Source organism: Pholcus phalangioides, unplaced genomic scaffold (genome assembly GCF_987345545.1).
Source record: "Pholcus phalangioides strain wild (caught in Gottingen) unplaced genomic scaffold, Ppha-v1.0 ptg000004l_1, whole genome shotgun sequence".
Taxonomy (NCBI): Eukaryota; Metazoa; Arthropoda; class Arachnida; order Araneae; family Pholcidae; genus Pholcus; species Pholcus phalangioides.
This window is the reverse complement of record NW_028301597.1, coordinates 15,003,779-15,023,456: the sequence shown is the minus strand read 5'-3', so window position 1 is coordinate 15,023,456 and position 19,678 is coordinate 15,003,779. Positions and strand designations below refer to the sequence as shown.

Here is a 19,678-nt window from a genome sequence, read left to right as displayed (position 1 = left end):
TTTTTTGTACATAATTTTTTTGGCAAAACCTGGTAGGCCTCTCTTATTTACTTATCTATCAAATCTACCAATTCCTTTTATTTTCCTAGAGTCACTGTGGAGCCCCTGGGAGGTGCAAACGGAACCCTTGGGGATCAGTGGAGCACCAGTTGAGAACTGTTGCTCTAGAAAATTAAATTTGTGGTCTTCACTCCAAGTGTAAAGCTATTGTGGACATCTTGATTTTAATGCATCTTTTATGTTCGCTTAATCTACATTTCAGTGTTTGGTTTGACAGATGTAGCCTTAGGAATAATCTGTGTGTGGAATATAACAAATACCCCATTGCTTAGACGGGATCTTTTGGAATGGGGAAGGCTAGTCGAAAATTCTTGGATGGAAATTCTCAGATGACAGGTCAGTGACTTGCTCTTTGCAAAAATGTGACATCATGTATTACAAAACAGGACATATGGTTAAAGAAGATACAAGTCATATTACCTAATTCGGATATTAGAAGGTCAAACTAATGCTGGTTGTTTGACAAATTTTGTCTTTTTCCCCAGAAAATGAAACTTTGTTGCATGACTCAATGATGACAATGTACATAGCGCTTGAAACATCATTTCAGGGATAAAAATGACCATTTATTTGAGCAAGAGACCCAGGGTTCTTTTGCCCAAGTGATGATTTACCAATGGTTTCCTTGCTGAGTGATTTTTTTCTTCTTGATCTGATAAGTAATCCCAGTAATAGTAAAAAAAATCAAATGACAAAATATATTGCATAATGCTTACCTGAGGGTGATCATCAATAGAGGCATGTGTGTAATTGATACAACCAGAGTCATAACAAACAACAGTATCATGAATGGAATTATAACATGACAGAAATTTGGACATGGACCATTAGTTGCGAGTGGGAATGCCAGCACCTCATGAGCCATGCTCTTGTTTGCCGCAATGCAGGCACAATTGGAATAACTCTGAAAAAAAAAATGGATTGAATAATAACAATTAATATGGCAATAGGATAATGTAATTTTCAAAGATAAATATTAATAATATTATACAATAAAAAATTAATAAATATATAAATAAGTTCACCAAACATTGGCTTGAAGCACATTTACTCTTCTTAAATTATATATGATTTTTTGTTGATTTTTCTCTCTTCTGATGTTTGCTTTATTCAAAAACAAAATGATTAATGGATATCCAAAAATTCTAACATGTCAGAAGTAATTTCTATGGGTGACAAAAAATAGAGGGTTTTACAAAGCTTTGTCAGGTTATCAGTTAAAACCTGATGCTCAAGATACAAAACCATGTGACAAAATGAGATCTATTCTGATAACTTGCTGCAGCTCTTCCAATCTTTGTCAAGATAAGTTGCTGAAAATGCTCAGATTTTTATCTCTAATTCAAAATTCAGAAATAAATATCTTTCTATTATATTGTAACTCCATTGACGAATTCAGCAAATTGGTTTTTGCTTGATCTGTTGACAATGCTGAAGGTAGATCAAACTCCTTAAAATAACACCCATTACTAGATTAGAATACAAGTAAAGATACGAAAGAAAATTTGATTTTAAAATAAGAAAAATTAAATTTTTGTCATGTTCTTACGTATGCTCATGAAAGCAGTTTTTACATTAAAAAACATTAGCATTTTATTTTGTTTCATGATCTGTTTTTCATATCACTTGTGTCAACTCTCAACAATTCTAATGCCAATGTCATTGTAACATTCACATGATTTGATCAGACATGTCTAATCTGAAATTTTAGGAGTTAACAATTTTGTCACAGATTTCCAGGTTCTCTGACAATTTCAGGTTTTCCCTGACTAGCATGAACTTTGATTCAAGAATTGACTAATCAACATAATTAAATTTTACATTCTTGCTGCCTTTTAAAATTTTAAAACCCATCACCATGCAGTCTTTTACCTGTTTCAAGCTATTTCAGTCCACTACAATATGGATTCCGACATGGTCACTCCATGGAAAATGCATTAATCAAAATCAGAAACGAAATAGGAAGACAAAAAGCTAAAAAAACATGCCATAGCAATCATCACCATTAATATTTAGGGCACATTTGATACCATTAAACATGACCTATTAATGAAGAAGCTGCATGGCCTTCCTATACCTAGTCAACTAAACAATATCACATGCCATCTTCTGGTCAACAGAACAGTCTCTATTGATTCACCTGAGGGCTGGCCTCTAAAACCCTGATTAGGGGGCTGTCCCCAGGGATATTCTTATGTTCTGGACTACTTATGTGGAACATTGTCATAAACGGTCTCCTACATCTAGAATGGCCCAAGAATGTGAGGGTCCAGGCATATGCTGATGATATAGCCGTTATTGCCTTGGGCCCTACATTTGAGGGTATTGGAAAACTGGTGAAAAGAATCCTGAATATCATTGCAGAATGACTGCAAAAGAACGGCTTGAAAATAGCATTGGAAAAAACAAACTTTTTTTGGATATCACCAAAACATTCTATCTATTAAGATAGGAGGGTCTTTCAGTAAGAGATTATGAGTAATCAAGATACTTGGCATATACTTCGATGATAAATTAAACTGGCATGCTCACATTGGAGAAATGACCAAAAGTTCTACTAAACCAGACATGCACCTCATCCATATTCCTCTGCAGAACTTCTAATGAATTGGTACATGTTGGAATGTGTGTGTGTGTAGTGAACCTTCAATGAAGTTTGTTATGTGTAGTGCTGCCATCTGTCATCAATTTTTCTAACTTTGCATGAAGTGTAATGATTAAATAGTATACTACTGTAGGTCTGTTGCTCTCTGCAGCGAGACATTTTAATGGGGAGATCGGCTCACATTTGTGCCTCGAAGTTGGAAACCACAGAAAACCAACTTCAGCTGACCAACACTGAGATGATGATGGGATTCGGGTACTCGTGATGCGAGCATATCACTATGACCACTCATCCACCACAGCGGCAAGAGCAAAAGGATTAATCAACTTCTTCCACCTTTCTGGGCATCCACCGGTAAAAATTCATTGGGGAATCGGCTCCCAATGAGAAGAACACTTTACATAATGGTTGCTCAATGGATCGTTTGCTATGCAACAGTTTTACGAGGCACTAAGATAAAAAAAAATATGCAGACACCTGGACTCTCTTCAATGAGGTTTCCTGCTCTACATTTCTAAAGCGCATTCGACCACACTGACATCAGTATTTCAGGCCATAACAGGTTTTCCGCACTGAATGAAGTTGTAGAATTTGAGGCCAAGGCCAGTATGCTGCTGCGAAATAAATTGCTGGTGATATTAAATGGTAATGCAATCTTGTTCCCACAACAAATCCAACAAAAGAACACTGGCTGGTCACTGCATCCAGTGATTTGGCTGCTTGATCACCAAATCGCAACAAAAAATATATCCACTCATCCTGAACTGCAATATTTTCCGATTTCCACAAATGGTTCAAAGATAGAAGGTGGAATAGCAGAAGCTTTCGTCGCAATTCAACATGACAAAGTCCTCTATAGATGGTCTTGCAAGTTGAACAAAAATAACTGTGTTCCAGGAGGAGCTCTTTGCTTTGCTGATGGCTAGCAATAAGGCCCTAGAATACAACACTACCACCATGTTCATGTATTCTGATTCGATGTCATCAATTATGACAATCAAGAACCCTTTATCTGAACATGCAATGGCAAGACAAATAAGGAATATTGTCTTGCCAAATAAGGAGAATTGTGCAACAATTCTCATGTCCACCTACATTGGGTTCAGGCACATACAGAGAATGTAGGCAATGAACTGGCTGATTGTCTGGCCAAACGCAACTAAAAGAATAGATAGTGACTTCTCGTTATTTCTTCCCAAATTGTGGGCAATGAAAGAACTGGAGAAGGAACTGACAGTATAGATGGATCCACAACACAAGGACTGGAAGGAAGATCTTCGAAGTGATCCCCATAGTGAAGTTAAAACCTTAAATGAACAAAAGAAAAGGTGAAAATCTCTGAACATGGCCCCTTCCCCACATATCTACATAGATTCCACCAAAGGTCTGAGAAATGTCAATATGTGGAAGGGGGCAACATTTTACACCTCGTCATAGAGTGTCCAGTTACTCAACGATTTTACCTGTATAGCCCAACAGAAAATATCATAGGTTGGAAAAAAATATATCCTCAGTAACAAAGAAATTTGTGACAAGTTATGTACCCTGATGAAATTCATCAATGACGAAATAATAGTGCCCAACAAGAAGTACTTAATGACAGTGACTCACGCACAAATTCTATGAACCATGAGGGTCCTTATAATGTTGTATATTCATTCGAATGTCTTCTCTCTGTTGGACAGTGATGTTCATCTTGATTCACTTGTTCCACTGATTTCTGTTATATGTGTTTAATCCTGATTTGATATATGTCTAATATTTTTATTATTTTAGCGAGAAATTCATTTACACAATATGAAGAGAGGTGGAGTGTTTGTGACTCTCACTATCTTCATTCTTGAAATGCTGAAAGTCTTCTTGACCAGCAGTAGACGTGAATTTGCCATTGATATGGCGGGTTTCAGATATTTTTGTGCGTTTGTCTGCAAAAAATACTGCAATTTTTTTATTGTATGTTTTTTTAACTTTATTTTAGTTGATTTTTTTTTTCTTTCTTCTCTTTTTCTCCAGCATGGCTTCGTTAACCGTTTATATCCCTCTTTGGGACAGAGTGGGAGCCATGTTCTGGTCTGATGGTGGCTATAGCAGATCGTTGCTTGCTTTCTCCGGCAAAACAGTACCACAGAGATGGAACTCCATGGGTGCATTGCTGTTTGAAATTGTCAAATTTGGCTTTTGTTCAACATGAACCTTCTTTTGAAAGCTGCCTTTGAATTGATCTTGACACAAGAGACTTCAACTTATGATTAATGCCATTTCCAATCTCAGATAGTAGTAAGCGACAACAGTAAAGCTACAGCTTTTCCAGAGTTGGCGTGCGGTACAGTAGTAGTCTCAGACAGTCATTTTGCTACTTCTTTCTATGGCAATTACATTGATATATTCTTGATTTTTGAATTTTTTGTATTTTTCTCAGAGCAATTTTCATGATTCATTCATGTAATATCATGCTGCTCCATCATAGGGATACATGATGACTCAACTTTAGGCTACTACATGCCTCAGTTTATTGAGGCTGGGTAAATCAGGGTTCTGATGTAATACAATATGAGATATCGTGGAATTCGCAATGATATTCGAGTAGAGATATGACCAAACTAAAATGACATATAATTCTTAAAATATAAGAGGTAAAAACAGATTTTACCTTGAGTGAATGGTCACCTTCAGCTTTACATCCAGCATGGCAAGGAGAAAAATATGTTATCCCGTTGCTGCCACACACAGGCTGGATATCATTTTGACTGCATTTGCATCCCATGTTACAATCTGCAGTCAAATTCACTTGGAATGGTTCAAGTTCAGTACTGTAATGAAATAAATTTGGAATATAAATAACACGGAATAAGAATAAAAACACCAATCGAAATCCAAAAACTTATAAAATTGCTTGGAATGTCTCAATCAGTTTTCTCAATGATAAAATGGATTCCTCTATCAGTTTCAAAACACATTTGAACTCAGTTAATAGAAGTGGAAAGTCTAGCCTCTGCTTTTATAAGAAATCATTTATAAAACTTTAGAAAAAATATAAAAATGAGAAAATTACATGTAAAATCAAATTTCTAAAAGTTGATTTGTGTTTTAAATCGTTCAATATAATGACCAATATAGCATCCATTTTTCCGTGGAATGAACAGGGTCATTATAACAAGCGTCAATTGCATATAGAAATTCAGATTAACAAGACCATGAATTCCTTTTTTTAGTAAAAAGAATTTCGTGATAAGCAGGTTCACATTAATAATGTTTGGCTGCAATAAAATAAATTACATATAAATTTACCTGTTAAAATATGGCAATGTTGCACCAGCCATTCGAATATTATCACACCCAAGGAAGTACAATAATGTATATAAGCCCATGCACACTATATTGAAAAACAACACAAACTGTATAGCCCCTGGAAAAAAAAAAAAAACTTTAATTGCAGAATAATTTTTTTTGCTTTAATTGTATAGATACAATATACAATTTAAAAATTAAATAAGAGAAATATTCAGAATATAAACTAAACAATTATAATGTCATTACTTCAATAAAGTTAAAAATTCTCTGATCAATCAGATTTTATGAACTGTATAATACAAGTAAGAAATTACCTTTTGGTTTCAAATGGAAGCGTTTTAGTAAGTATCCACCCATAAATATTCCAACGCATGCACCGGGAATGGCAATACCACCTAAAATATAGTTTAGAGAATTCAGCATCACAAACATATTATGCAAGTCAGCAATTGACAAATTTTTAAAAAAAGTCAAATTTATTAAAAGCCAACCATATTTTGTGACAGTCAGTGGGATGTATATGGAGCAGTGAATATGGAAAGTTCCTTTATTCTACTTCAATACAGAACATGGAAAGTTCCTTTATTCTACTTCAATACAGAACATGGAAAGTTCCTTTATTCTACTTCAATACAGAACATGGAAAGTTCCTTTATTCTACTTCAATACAGAACATGGAAAGTTCCTTTATTCTACTACAATACAGAACAACTCTAAGTTAACATGTGAAACTGACAACCCTTAACCTTGAAGGTTAACATTGAACTCTCTAAAATGTTTTCGTCTCTTCATAAAAACTTAATCCTCCCGCATCTCACAAATAAAAGTATTACTATATGTCCTTCTTAACAGCTTGCCCATTATATACTCCCACCCTGATTTTGGGATTTCGGAAATAGTATTTGGTTTCTTACATGGTGTGCGAGCAGAGGTATGGTATATGCTGAGAGATGCCCTTGATTTCGGCTGGATCAGTGACAGCGTAAGTCGTAGGTGATCTCCAGGCTAGAACAAGGTACGGTTCATCTCATTGTGGACTGAACTTTGCCAACCCATTTTTCATTTTATGGCCAAGGGAATGTAAAGCAACAGGAGCATGGTCTTTTGCTGTATATTGGGGGCTCTGCCTAAGACCATCGTCAGCATAAGCTTTGCATTCCTTCCATTTTCGTTCCACCTGCTGCTTCACTAACCTCTTGTAAGACTTTGCATGGAAGTCAACCTACTTTCACAACTTCTCTTGTGATGGCTGCAACCTTCTGATCACAGTCTTGACTCACAGAAACTGCTGCTAAACTATATTGTTTGGCTCGGAATTCTATAACATTGTTGTAAAAGATAGTAACCTGGTGATTTGGGACTGTCCCTGGTACTGGAAAGTTTGATTTGTTTGCTGATGTGGAGGTTGGAGTCTAGTACTTGACTGTACTTCAATCTCTGATTTTGTATTTTGTATGTAGCATCAATCGAATACATCAAATCCCATCACCGCCTCCTATAGGCCTCAGCCAAACAATAATGTATAAATAAATATAAATAAAATCCTTTTCCATGACCTGTTCAACATGTGTTTCTGTTGCTGTCCTCCAACTTGTTGTAGTTGGCAGGAATTCAAGTCAACATGCTCTACCACATATTGAATAGATTTAATCCTAGACTCATTTACGAAGTGGAATCGCTTCATAGTATTTCCACTGAAGAACCATTGTCTTGGCTTGAGATGCAAGACTATATACCCAATTTCTCTAGAAAGTAAATTCCTGGAAGAGTTCTGTTACCAACGATTCCAGGTAGAACTATAAATTTTGTCCTTAGCCACTTCCATTGGATGTTCACCAATACAATGTGGATGGCACCACTGTTGGCACAGGCAGTTCCCAATTAGCAATATACTTGAATTTTTAAGAACGCCATGGGTTTTGTTACAGAAGAACATAAATTTAGTTCCAACTGACCAAACTCTCTCTCTGAGTGGTTATCGCAGGATTACAAGCTGGACACTGAGCGCTAATTACTCCAGGATATTCACATCCATAGCAGCTAACAAGTCGCTGTTCATCCAAACATCATAGGAAGCATCAGTTCATCTGCCCCAAAGCAGAATGTTCAGCATTGTTCTGCGACAAGCCCTCGGCTGACTGGAAATGTTCTGCAGTAAAAATCCCCATACATGTAATAGTTTTTTTTGCACTTTTTCTTAAAATTCTTCCAAATTGTTCTGCAGTAGCGCTAATTGTTCTGCGACGTACGTCACAGATTTTGGCACATTCTGCTTTGGGGTTCATCTGTACAGCAGGTCTGGGGAACTACTGGTTTTGATGACGTCCATGGGTATTTTTTCGGTGTTTGCCTACAACCACACTCAACATCATACTGCTGAGTGAATTTTTTTGTGAAGATAACTTCTGGCATCTTCACACTCATTGGGTTTCTCAGCTAGTTCAGATGGCGAGATCAACATGGCCCATACATTGATGAAATGCTCTTTCACATGTGGGGGTACTTCATCTGATCTACTATAACTCGATTAAGTCCTAAAAAGTTGTGACTTTAGCCTCTGCTAACCCGCCCCCCCCAGGATGCATTTTCAACTCAAAATAAAAGGCACACCACATGAACTAAGAGTTTTTCTGATGCTCTACAAAAAGTTGTCAAAATTTGTCAGCATGTAGCTTAAATCGCTTCAAAAGCAGTAGTTTCTTGACATACTGATAGTCCTCAAACTTAACAGGCAACCCAACCTAGCACAGATTCTACCCACCTCCTTCGGTAAGCTGTTGATGAGATAAGTAATTCACAATTCTTCTAGAATCTGGTGCAATCCCATGCGTTGTTCAAACAGGACCAAAAACAATGTAATGTTGTCTGATGATTCAAAATGCAGAACTGATACTTGAAAGTCCTGATTTATCATTACTGGTCAAACAAAGCTTGGCACTTCTCCCCTTTTATCTTCAGTTTCTTGAGCTCAAACTGTATTTCTGCTTGCCACTTCCTCTCTTCAGCTTCTTCTCATTGAATTTTCTCTGCAGCATCTTCTCATTGAATTTGTTCTTCTATGAGGGCCTAGCAGTGTTTTTGTGAGAAAAGACCTTGTCATATTCTTCACTAGATGTAATAAGTTTCTTTAGCTTTATCACTTTCAAGGTGTCAAAGTTTGTCTTTTCAAAATTTTGCCAGATAAACCATTTTCCACTCTTGGTTACGTACTTAGAATGACCGCTTAGATAAACACATTCACCCATCTATTTTAAAACATTCGGCGCCAATGTTGTGGTTAGTGGGGTGTATAAGGAGCTGCAAACATGGAAAATTTCTTTATTCTACTTCAGTACAGAACACCTCTATGTTAAACATGAGAAACCGAGAACCCTTTGCCATGAAGGTTAACATTGAAATCTCTATAATGTCTTTGTCTCTCAGTATAAAAACTTAATCCCCACGTGTCTCAAGAATAAAAGTACTACTGTACCTCCTTGTCAACATCTTGCTTGTTACAATTTTTCTTTTCTTTCTTTTCTAGAAATATGGTCCAAAATAATTTTTTTCCACCTGTTCTAGAATTTGGTAATTCCTTTTAATGATGGTAGAGACACAGATATATATATTCTGAAAATATTTTGCCATTGGACTCAAATTTAATAACCACATACAGAAAATTTTAGATGCTAATACCAATTTTTTATTGTCCATACCAACTAGGATTTGCCAAGCAGTGTTACTCTTATCAGATGATGGGCCTAGTGGGAAAAGAATCGATTGGGTGAACGGCCAAATACGAGGAAGAAATACTGATGCCTAAAATAAGCATCATGTTCTCACCAAAAAAAAAAAAACAGTGAAAAAGAGAGTCATCTTACATGTGAAGTCATCCTTCCAAGAACCAGTCAATAAATATAATATACTACACTAGACGCTGATTTCCCAAAGCAGAATGTTTTGCATTTTTCTGCAATGAGCCCTCAGCTGACTGATAAAAATCCTTATAATAGTGTTTTTACAATCTTCTTGAAATTCTTCCAGATTGCTCTGCAGCAGCACTGACTGCTCTGTGACGTACGTCACAGTTTTTGACATATTTTGCTTTGGAGCTAATGTATAATTTTAAAATTTTAAAAAAGAAAATTAGAATGACAAATGTCTGACATACATAGCAATTTTTTTAACTATTGAGAAAAAAATTTCATTTTCATCCAACCTGTGAAAATGCTTGCTTGAGACTTCCCAATGCTGAATTGAGTTTCTAAGTACTTTGGCAGGAAGACAAGAAAACCATTTATAATTGACAGCTCCATGCAGGAACCAAGGCATGTAACAATATATATAGGATTACTGAGCAGTCTCCACATGGAAGCAGGTATATCTGGAAATGTATGAGCATTGTTCTAGTAACCAGAAATAAGAATCACATAACATATAAAACATTGCTTCAAAGGAACATTGTAATACATTTGTTTTACATGTATTACATGTAAGTAAAACCCCTCTTAACAGTTACCTCTCAGATACAGTCATCCCTCTTTTACAGCCAAATAATTACCCCTTGTATAATATAAGTATGTATTTCAAACCCGATTAACAGTCCACTTTTATTGACACATTTTTTGTCCTGTCGGGTCTGCAAAAGAAGGGTTTTACTGTACATTGTTTCAAAGGAACAAAGAATTAAGACAACTGCCTCAGGAAACAAAGTTTACCAAACTTTTGTAAAATCTCATTGATCTCCATTCCAATAAATATTACATAAATATGCAAAAAAATTAAAAAATGTGGTCCCCTTTTGTCCAGCTTTTGGAATTATTTGAATTTTTCATCACACTGTGTTTATTTTAGAAATTCAGCTAAACAAATCAAAATCCCCATTTTTTACTTTCAAACTTTCCAGAGAAACTACTTGAAAAAAATCAAATACATTAGACCACCCCTCCAATAATCCACACCTCATCAGTTCAAAATGTACAAAAACAGTCATGTGGAAAAGAATGGGAGAAAATCAAGAGTCAATAACAGAAGTAAGAAAAACTCATAAAGTCTGTACTGTATTATATATATAACACAACTGCTTCTTCATACGTAGAATAGCAAACTCAGTCATTAGTTAATTTCTTGATCAATTGTGAAAAAGAAATCCATTCTCATTTTTGCTCATTCGAACATGAAACTAATTTCACAGATAGATCGAGCAACAAGCTCTCGTAAGTTTTTTTTTTTTAAATGAAATCATCAGGTCTATAGCTCTTATCTAATATTTAGGGATACCAACTTCCATTATCAGAGCCCGGATGTTGTTGAAAAAAACTTCTTTAAAAAAAAAACTTCTAAAAAATGACTATAAAAAGTACCTTAGAAACTCGAAAAGAATTTCCTAAAAATTACAAAAATGCATCAGAATGCATATGAAGTTCTTGAAAACCGGTCATTTTCAAAAGTCTAATGAAAATGTTTCATAAAATTTAGTAGCTAACAAAATCGGATGCTTTTTTTTCTTTCATTTTTCCCCATCTCTTTTACATTACATTTTATCAAAAAATACCAACAGAATTTTCCCAATACAAAATTTCTAACTATGAATAGGGTATGTAATCTGAAAGTGAAAATATACAAATGTGTACATATGCGAACATACATTCATTCACTTGATGAATAAAAAATATTATGTTTATTAAAACTCATCTTTTTAGACATTTGATTCATTCAAAATGCATCTGCATTACATTACAATATCAGATGTTTTTCCATGTTTTCAAAATTGAAAGATCTGTTGTCTGCAAGTAATGTCTTATACTGAAACTTCTATCAACGTCAACAGATGTTATAGGGTTATATTTAAAAAAAACCTGATTCACACACACACACAGTTAGTTCCTCTTCAATCTCAAAATTTTCTGACTTTCCCATCAAGACAGCAAAAACTTTTCTGAGAGGGTAGTAAGTTGCATAATTTTTTTTAGTCATTTTGTCCAATTTTACTGTAAAAGATTTGCCTACCCCACCTATGGCACACCTAAGAACTTCACTGACTATCTACGCAGTGGAAAGCATCAATAAGCTGGAAAAATCACAAAACACTCAGACTCTGTCGTAAGAAGTAATCTAAGCGCTTCGGCTCCGGGGGAGGGGGGGAACACGGCCTTCTCTGCTGAAAAACCAGAATTTATTGATACATTGAAGATTACATCATAATTAAAATTATGTGAATCAAAGAATCAAGTGAAAGCCAAAGTGCAATGGGCACAGATAATAAACAAGTATAGAAAGTTGTATAAAATCATATTGCTTTAGTTTGATCGATCAAGGACTGTGTGACAGAAGGGTGGAGCACCCTATTCTGCTTGGACAGTTCAATTCTTCCAATCTAATTCACTCTTGAGCACTGTTGAAGATCTTGAAAGTTTCTTCTAGGCTTTAATAGATTACAAGAATTCGTATGATGACATTGGCAACAGGGAAAGCTTCAGCATCAGTTGTTTCATCTACTGAAAAAATTTTTTTTGCCTGCTATGGTAGATCTTACCTTGTCCATTATTTCAAGAAAACAATAACTCACATAGTTTTCTCCTAGCATTGATTCATCGGGTATGCAATGTTTGGTGTACTTCTCCAAGAAATTCCTAGACGTTGAATTTTTAAGCTTTTCAAATGGTATATTAATGTGTCACACATTTCCTTGAAGAAGGGTATCTTCTTTGAAGAGGATGGTGTAAACTGCCATGGCACATGGTGTAAAATAAACATGACAAATACGTGAAATGAATATTTAGTCAAATTCACTATAACACAGTTTATAATTTATTCAAATTACCTTCACGCCAGATTCTAATAAAGATTATGCATTGAAGTAAACTTTGCTGGAAAAATGGGACATTTTTGTATGAAAAACATCAAAGTGGGCAATATACTGGAATGTCTCAAATACAGGTCATGTTAATAAGCAAGTCGTCAAACACACAATCATTTTTTTTCAACATTATTGCATATTTTCTTGCAACAGCAAAAAACAAACATTGTTTCAATGTAATAAGCTCTAATTCTAGGAATTTCTTGGGAAAATGCTATAAAAATGAAAGCAAAAGCAACAAAAACTGTCCTTATAACTGAGGTTGTTGCATTTTCACCGAAGTTATAAGCAAGGGTCATCAACTTTATTATCGATGTGAATCAGTTCAGGCCGCCAATCATTGAAGTTATATCAGCGGTGTTGTTACAACTGAGTTTGACTGTATATTATTTAAACATGCAAAGTATAACAAGAAGCTAAGAAAATGTGTTTGCACCTTTGATATCTTTTCCATATTCTTTAGACTTCTCCTTTGAGTTACCTCCACTTTGTCCTGTACTTGGTTCCATATAGGTGACCATTTCTTGAGCATTTTGTCTCTCAAGGGTATTGCTATCAGTTCTGAGTCTGCGTGCAATAGCATAATCTCCTTTCTCTTCAAAGCGCAAACGATGCTTCTCTCTCACAAGTACTTTAGGAAATGCAAAATAAGGTATTGACACCTAAAACAAAAAGTTAAACAAATCTGAATCAATGGTTTGCTTTGATAACATTGTAGCTGGAAGAGAGAAATGCACAGCTGCACTTTTTCTAAACATTAAAAAGAAAAAAAGTTGAGAGCCAAATACTGAATTTGGCTCTGAATAGCTGAATTTTTAGAATTTTTTTTTGAAGATTTGAAGATGAAGAAAATTTTTTAAAAATACTAGAAAACAATTTCAGTTAATTTCAGTATATAGGAACTGATCCTCCTTAATTTACTTCTTTTTTTTTTTGAATGGGAAAAACATTTCTCACATGGGAAATCATAGAAAAATGATAAAAAATAAAGTCATTTGGTTCTTGCAAAAATTATCATACTTGGAATTTAAGTTTAAATCAGCATCCACTTTACAGATACACAGAATGAGATTGTCAGTTAACACAGGACACCTTGAGAAACAATGTGAAAAATAAAAGTTCGCACTAATGGCAGGAAAATCTATTTGTGAACAAATGCAAATTGAACTTCAATAAGCCTACACAATGGTAAATGCAAGAACTATGCAAAAATATTTTCACAACATAAATTTTAATTACCTGTCATGTGTATCTGTGAAAGATGAATGGTTGGCCTTAAGTCAGGCCATGAGCCTCAGTTAATAGAAGCTTGATTTAAAAAATTGAGGTTCTACAATAAAATCTTTGACATTGAGATCATTTCCATAATTTAATTTTCGATATTTGTTTGTTAACACCATTCTATCATAATCCACACACAAAAACAAAATACAAAGAAAAGTTAACTCACTGTATCACAAAAAAAGCTGAATTGGAACATAAAAGAGAAATCTTACCAACAATAAGAGGACACCACAGATCACAAAGCCAGCCCACCATGCGCCAATCCACCTTGTATGGCCTGGGTACAGGTTGTCTGGAATAGTACTATACAAAAAGTAATCTTCATGGTACGACAGTAGGTAACCACCAAGGAGAAATCCACATACCAAACCAAATGCTACCATACTGTACATGCATCCTAAAAAAATAAAAATAATTGATCCAAAATAGAATGACAATTTATCTAGCTTTAAAAATACATAAATACTGCTTAAATTATTCAATGAATTTGTAAGAATATGAATATAAAACAAAAAATTTTAATAAATGATATGTAAGTTCTGAATTAGCCTACCTATATACATGGAGGAACTTTCTTTCTTTACATGGTCATCAATATAGGTTGTACCAAGAGTAAATATTGGTGTTCCTCCACTTCCTATCAAAATCTGGGCAACCATAAAGATCAAAATGTACAAGGTGTTTGAAGATCGCCCTTCATTGCACAGAGTTGGATCGGTCTCATGAGATGGAGGATTGATAAAATGACTGAAAGATTTAAAAAAACATGAGTATAAAAGTATGAAGTTTCTCCTTTAAGGGGGTTGGTGCACGCAAATTTTCCGAAAAACACATTTTTCAATTTTTAAATACTATGGAATTTTCTGCGTCTAACTGTGTTAAAGTTTTTGTTTTACCTGTAATAAAAATATTTTTAAAGTATTTTTCATTAACTGCTGGCAGGCATTACACATGCTAATGTTTTTTATTAAAATGTGTTTTTCTCAAAACTATGTTTGTTGTTAGATAAGGAACATTTTTTCAAACACCGCTCATTCAAATGTCATGAAACTTTGTGTGTCTCTTAGCACTGTAATGTTACACACTTTAACATGAGGATTTTTTATTAAAATTATTTTAAAATTTTTTATGACACGAAATATGGGAAAATTTTGATGATTTTTCAAAAAGTTGCATGTTGTTGGAGTTAAATTTCTATAAAAAAACAACCAACAATTAAAATCCTAGAAGCTCATGTTAAAGTATGTAACACTATAGTGTTGAGAGGCACACAAAGTTTCATGACATTTGAATGAGCGGTGTTCGAAAAAATGTTCCTTATCTAACAATAAACATAGTTTTGAGAAAAACGCATTTTAGTGAAAAACATTAGCATGTGTAATGCCTGCCAGCCGTTAATGTAAAAATACTTTAAAAATATTTTTAATACAGGTAGAACAAAAACTTTAACACAGTTAGACACAGAAAATTCCATAGTATTTAAAAATTGAAGAATTGGAAAATGTGTTTTTTGAAAAATTTGTGTGCACTTTAAGATAGACTAGAATAATATTTGATACTTTGTTGAAACAGTTTTAATAGAAATACTCATGAAAATTTATTAAATAATTGTAAAAAAATAATAATTTAAATTTTCAATACTTAAATTACTTAAAAAATATTGATTGGAAAAAAAATGGAACTGACTTTAAATAACAAATGCTTCTGTTGATGAAATCCTTTCAACGAGCTGATTTTGATCAACAAGCTTAGTACACTTACTGAATTAAAAGAATGAAGAATGGGAACAAAATGTAAGAAAGAAAATTCTAAAACAGGGCCTAATAAACTGGGGGGGGGGGACGTGGGTACTAAACAAATTATTAGTGCCTAAGCACAATTTCCCACCCCCCTTAAAAAACACACACAAACACACACACAGTTCAAGGCAATCTTCAAAGTTTAATTGAATCATTTTCTTCAACTTTTCTAGGAGTTTCACCCCTTACCTTGGTGACAACTTTTTCTATGTATGATTATAATCACACATAGAAAATTTTAGGCACCAATACTAATTTTTTAGTTACCATAGTGGTCTGGCATGTTAAATTCTTCCTATAATTTACTGTTTTGTAAAAATTAAATAAAGTGGAACTTTGGTTAACAAACTTAATTCATTCCGCCAACGTGCTTGTTATTCGAATCGCTCATATATCAAATCAAATTTCATAGGAAATAATGGAATCACAATATTTTTAGTGTTAAAGCAACAAGAAAACGAGAGCCCCTGGAAATGAAACCATTTAACTTCCCCATGAAGGTATACATGCAATCCCCCCGGATACACCAACTTTGTGTGTTGGGAGCACTTTTGTTATTTGTATATTACACATCTAAATACCTCTCGGCATGACCCCCACAAGGGCAGAGCTGACAGGGTCCGGAACAATTCTTATCACTTTTTGATTTTTCACACTATAAATTAACCACAGAAGGGCTCCTGTAAAGCTGGTTTGGGGGCTCGCCATCTATTCCAGCCTAAGGGCCCTGCTGTAGGATGTGGGAGCCTCTCGGTACATGAACATAACTTGGTCCCGATATATGCTAGAGTTAAATGAAAACTTGACCCAAAATCGTAACAGATTTCCGTCACAAAAAATGTCATCCACTTCCGTCACTAAATTTGGTTGCATAGAAACAGGCCCTTTTCGAGTTTGTGATTTTATATTATAGAGTAGATTGGAACTCAAAAGACTGAAGCTCACCCAGAATGCCCTGCTTGAGGAGACTGGACGGAAGCTACTGGCATTTGACATGTGTTTTCATCCTTAGCATGGCTAATGTTATTCCTTGCTGATACCGCAGAAGAATGTTGCTCCAAAAAATATGGAACAGAAAAGACAAGAGATCCAACTCCCATCACAATTATACCTGAAACAGAATAACTCTAATTTAATAAAAGTGAAATATATGAGAAAAATTTGAAAAATAATATTTTCAAAAGGAAAAAACCATACGCTTTATCATTTATTTAGTTTCATGCAATTTTTGTTTTGATATAAAGGTGCTGGGTATAATTCTTTTTTTATTTCTACTTACCTTTTCCAATCCAAACTGGAATATGGCGATGACTTCCTAAATAGCTAACGAAAATAATGGTCAAAAGATTCCCAATTTCAAAAGTGCTGGCAATAGCACCAGATACTCGACTTGGAATATCAAACCTTTTTTCAATTGTTGTGATGACACTGAAAAAAAAGTTTAAACATAGAGATTACAAATCCAATATAGTGAGACGTGCATAGTGGGCATAGTGATAAGAAAAATAAAAAATTGTGTGTCTATATCTTTTACTTTCTTGAATGATTGAGCATAAATAATGAAAAACAAACTAAATTTCATTGGCACCTATGAAAGATGAACACAGGAAAGACACATTTTGTTAGCCTTCATTTCCCATTCTTAGGCCTTACAGGATGCACTTTTGTTACTTCCAGTGACTAATAAACTAGCATCATCTTTGACAGAAAAACATGCAGTTTAAAGTAATTTCTGAACAGCAAGACAAAAGATGCATAAAAACCTTCTAATTAGGGGGGGGGGGGGTCTGACTCTATAAAACTATGAACTTGGAGAAGACTTTAGTATCTTGGTTTTTACGGTTGTTCATGTATGCTAATCATTGAATTAAAATCCAGAGAAATATATACAGCCATTAAAACACTGAGTTACCACAAAAAATCTTTTCAGATAAGCATATAGGTTTATAAAAATTTCACTAACCTGTTGAAATAACCTGATGATAAAGCTTGTTGGATTGTTACTAAAACGCAAGAAAGGAAGACAAAAATCCGGATACTAGCATAATGTTGCAAGAAGCGAGGACGGCAAGACAAGATCCCACATTCTCGAAGGTCAAGATCCTCTGAAAAATATTCTCACATTTAATTATATACGGTACATCATGTGTGGGAGAAAACTTTTAATCAAGAAATGAGAGCATTAAGAACTGAAAATGAGAAAGAAACAACTTTTTGAAAAACAGAAGTACTTGCCAAGTGATCTCTTGTTTGTTTAAAAAACATAGGAAAAAGTGGGGAGGAATGGGACACTTTTCACAAAAATATTTTTAAAATTGTTTTCATAAGTTTTAAAATGTTTTAATTGATAAAGCAAGAACATTATCACTTTCGGAATAAGAAAAATATACATAGTACTAAAAAATAAATATTTTATTTTTTATGTTTATTAAAATAAATATTTTATTTTTTATGTGAAAAAATAAATATTTTATTTTTTATGAGAAATCTAAATTTGCAAAAAATTTATCTCATTCCTCCTCCCACATGAGAGGATTGGTATGGGAGGAATGGGACAATCATCAAAAAGTGAAAATTAAATAAATATTGGAGTGCAATCAATTTAAATTAAATTTAAAATTAAAAGACCTATTTAAATCACAACCACAATATTGATAAAGTGTTGAAAAATTATATCCTGTAGCGAGATTTAAATAGAATAATCTCTTACTATGTGAAAAATTTGAAGGTAAAAAAAATTGTATCTGTTGAAGAATTAAAAATATTACAGATTCATTGAAAAGAATAAAGGTAGCATCTGAACAAAAGTCAAATGCCTCTAAATACAAGAAAAACCATTAAATAATCACAGTATCAAATATTTTTTAACTAATAAGTTAATTACACTAACATTAGTGTCCCATTCCCCCCCCCCCCCCAGTAGGTTCATTTACAAAAGTCAAATACAATTTACATAGTTTTTCGGATGAATGCAAATGCTTGAATGCATTCAGAATTGATCTCTTTTTAACTATTATCCATCTAATTTGCATTCAAAAAGTGATAAAAAATTATGTCATAAAATTAAATGTGCGTATTCAATTACTTTCAAACAATGAACACAATTTTTTTTCAATTTATTATGTAGAAAATCTTTGTCCAAAGCTTGTTGGCAATAAATATTAAGCATTGAAAGCTTCATATATTGAAAAAAAAATTAAAGCAATCTATTAATAAGTAAAAGCCAGTGTGTGTGTCCTATTCCTCCCCACTCTCCCTGCATCTGAAAATTCCACCTTGTGCCATTAGAATTTGACAAAATTACAACCTCGATATGAAACATGTTTATCTAATTTTTGATCAAAAATATTTTAGTTTCATGTATTTATTCTATGAAATCTTAAAAATTTTTCATATTCAATATTTATACATATGAACAGGGTTGGCGAGTTTTTGCCACAAGTGGAAAAAAACCACTGTAAAAACAGTCTCGCCAAAAATAGGTCATTGCCAAGTGGCAAAAATTTATCTCCCCCCCCCCCCCGCATTTATGTATGCGAGGAATTTTATTTTATTGTGTATTTGATTATTTCTATAAATACAAATAAGAGATAGTTTTGAATAAAAACTTTACTATAAGAGTAAATAAATATTCGAGTTGGTGAATTTTTGCCATTGCTGGAAAAAACTGCAGGAAAAAATATCCTGGCAATAATGGGCTTTTTTCAAACATAAAAAATTGATGCTTCCCACGTATTTTTTTCCCCCTAGCATTTCAGAAAAAATATATTACAACAAATTTTTTTGAAACACACCAACTCT

The 19,678-nt window shown here is 33.9% G+C and overlaps 1 protein-coding gene across 2 annotated transcripts in view; it reads right to left on the bottom strand.

Moving 5' to 3' along the window:
- Positions 1-19,678, bottom strand: part of Oatp30B (Organic anion transporting polypeptide 30B) — a 41,442-nt gene that overhangs the window by 7,820 nt on the left and 13,944 nt on the right. For both annotated transcript variants that reach the window (XM_089230964.1, XM_089230965.1), the window contains exons 3-13: positions 17,841-17,982; positions 17,157-17,305; positions 16,823-16,988; positions 14,632-14,825; positions 14,291-14,475; positions 13,231-13,456; positions 10,155-10,319; positions 6,271-6,351; positions 5,954-6,071; positions 5,316-5,475; positions 777-964 (exon numbers count right to left, since the gene is read on the bottom strand). In XM_089230964.1, coding sequence (XP_089087090.1) covers positions 777-964; positions 5,316-5,475; positions 5,954-6,071; positions 6,271-6,351; positions 10,155-10,319; positions 13,231-13,456; positions 14,291-14,475; positions 14,632-14,825; positions 16,823-16,988; positions 17,157-17,305; positions 17,841-17,982 — 1,774 coding nt within the window. The remainder of the gene's footprint in view (positions 1-776; positions 965-5,315; positions 5,476-5,953; positions 6,072-6,270; positions 6,352-10,154; positions 10,320-13,230; positions 13,457-14,290; positions 14,476-14,631; positions 14,826-16,822; positions 16,989-17,156; positions 17,306-17,840; positions 17,983-19,678) is intronic.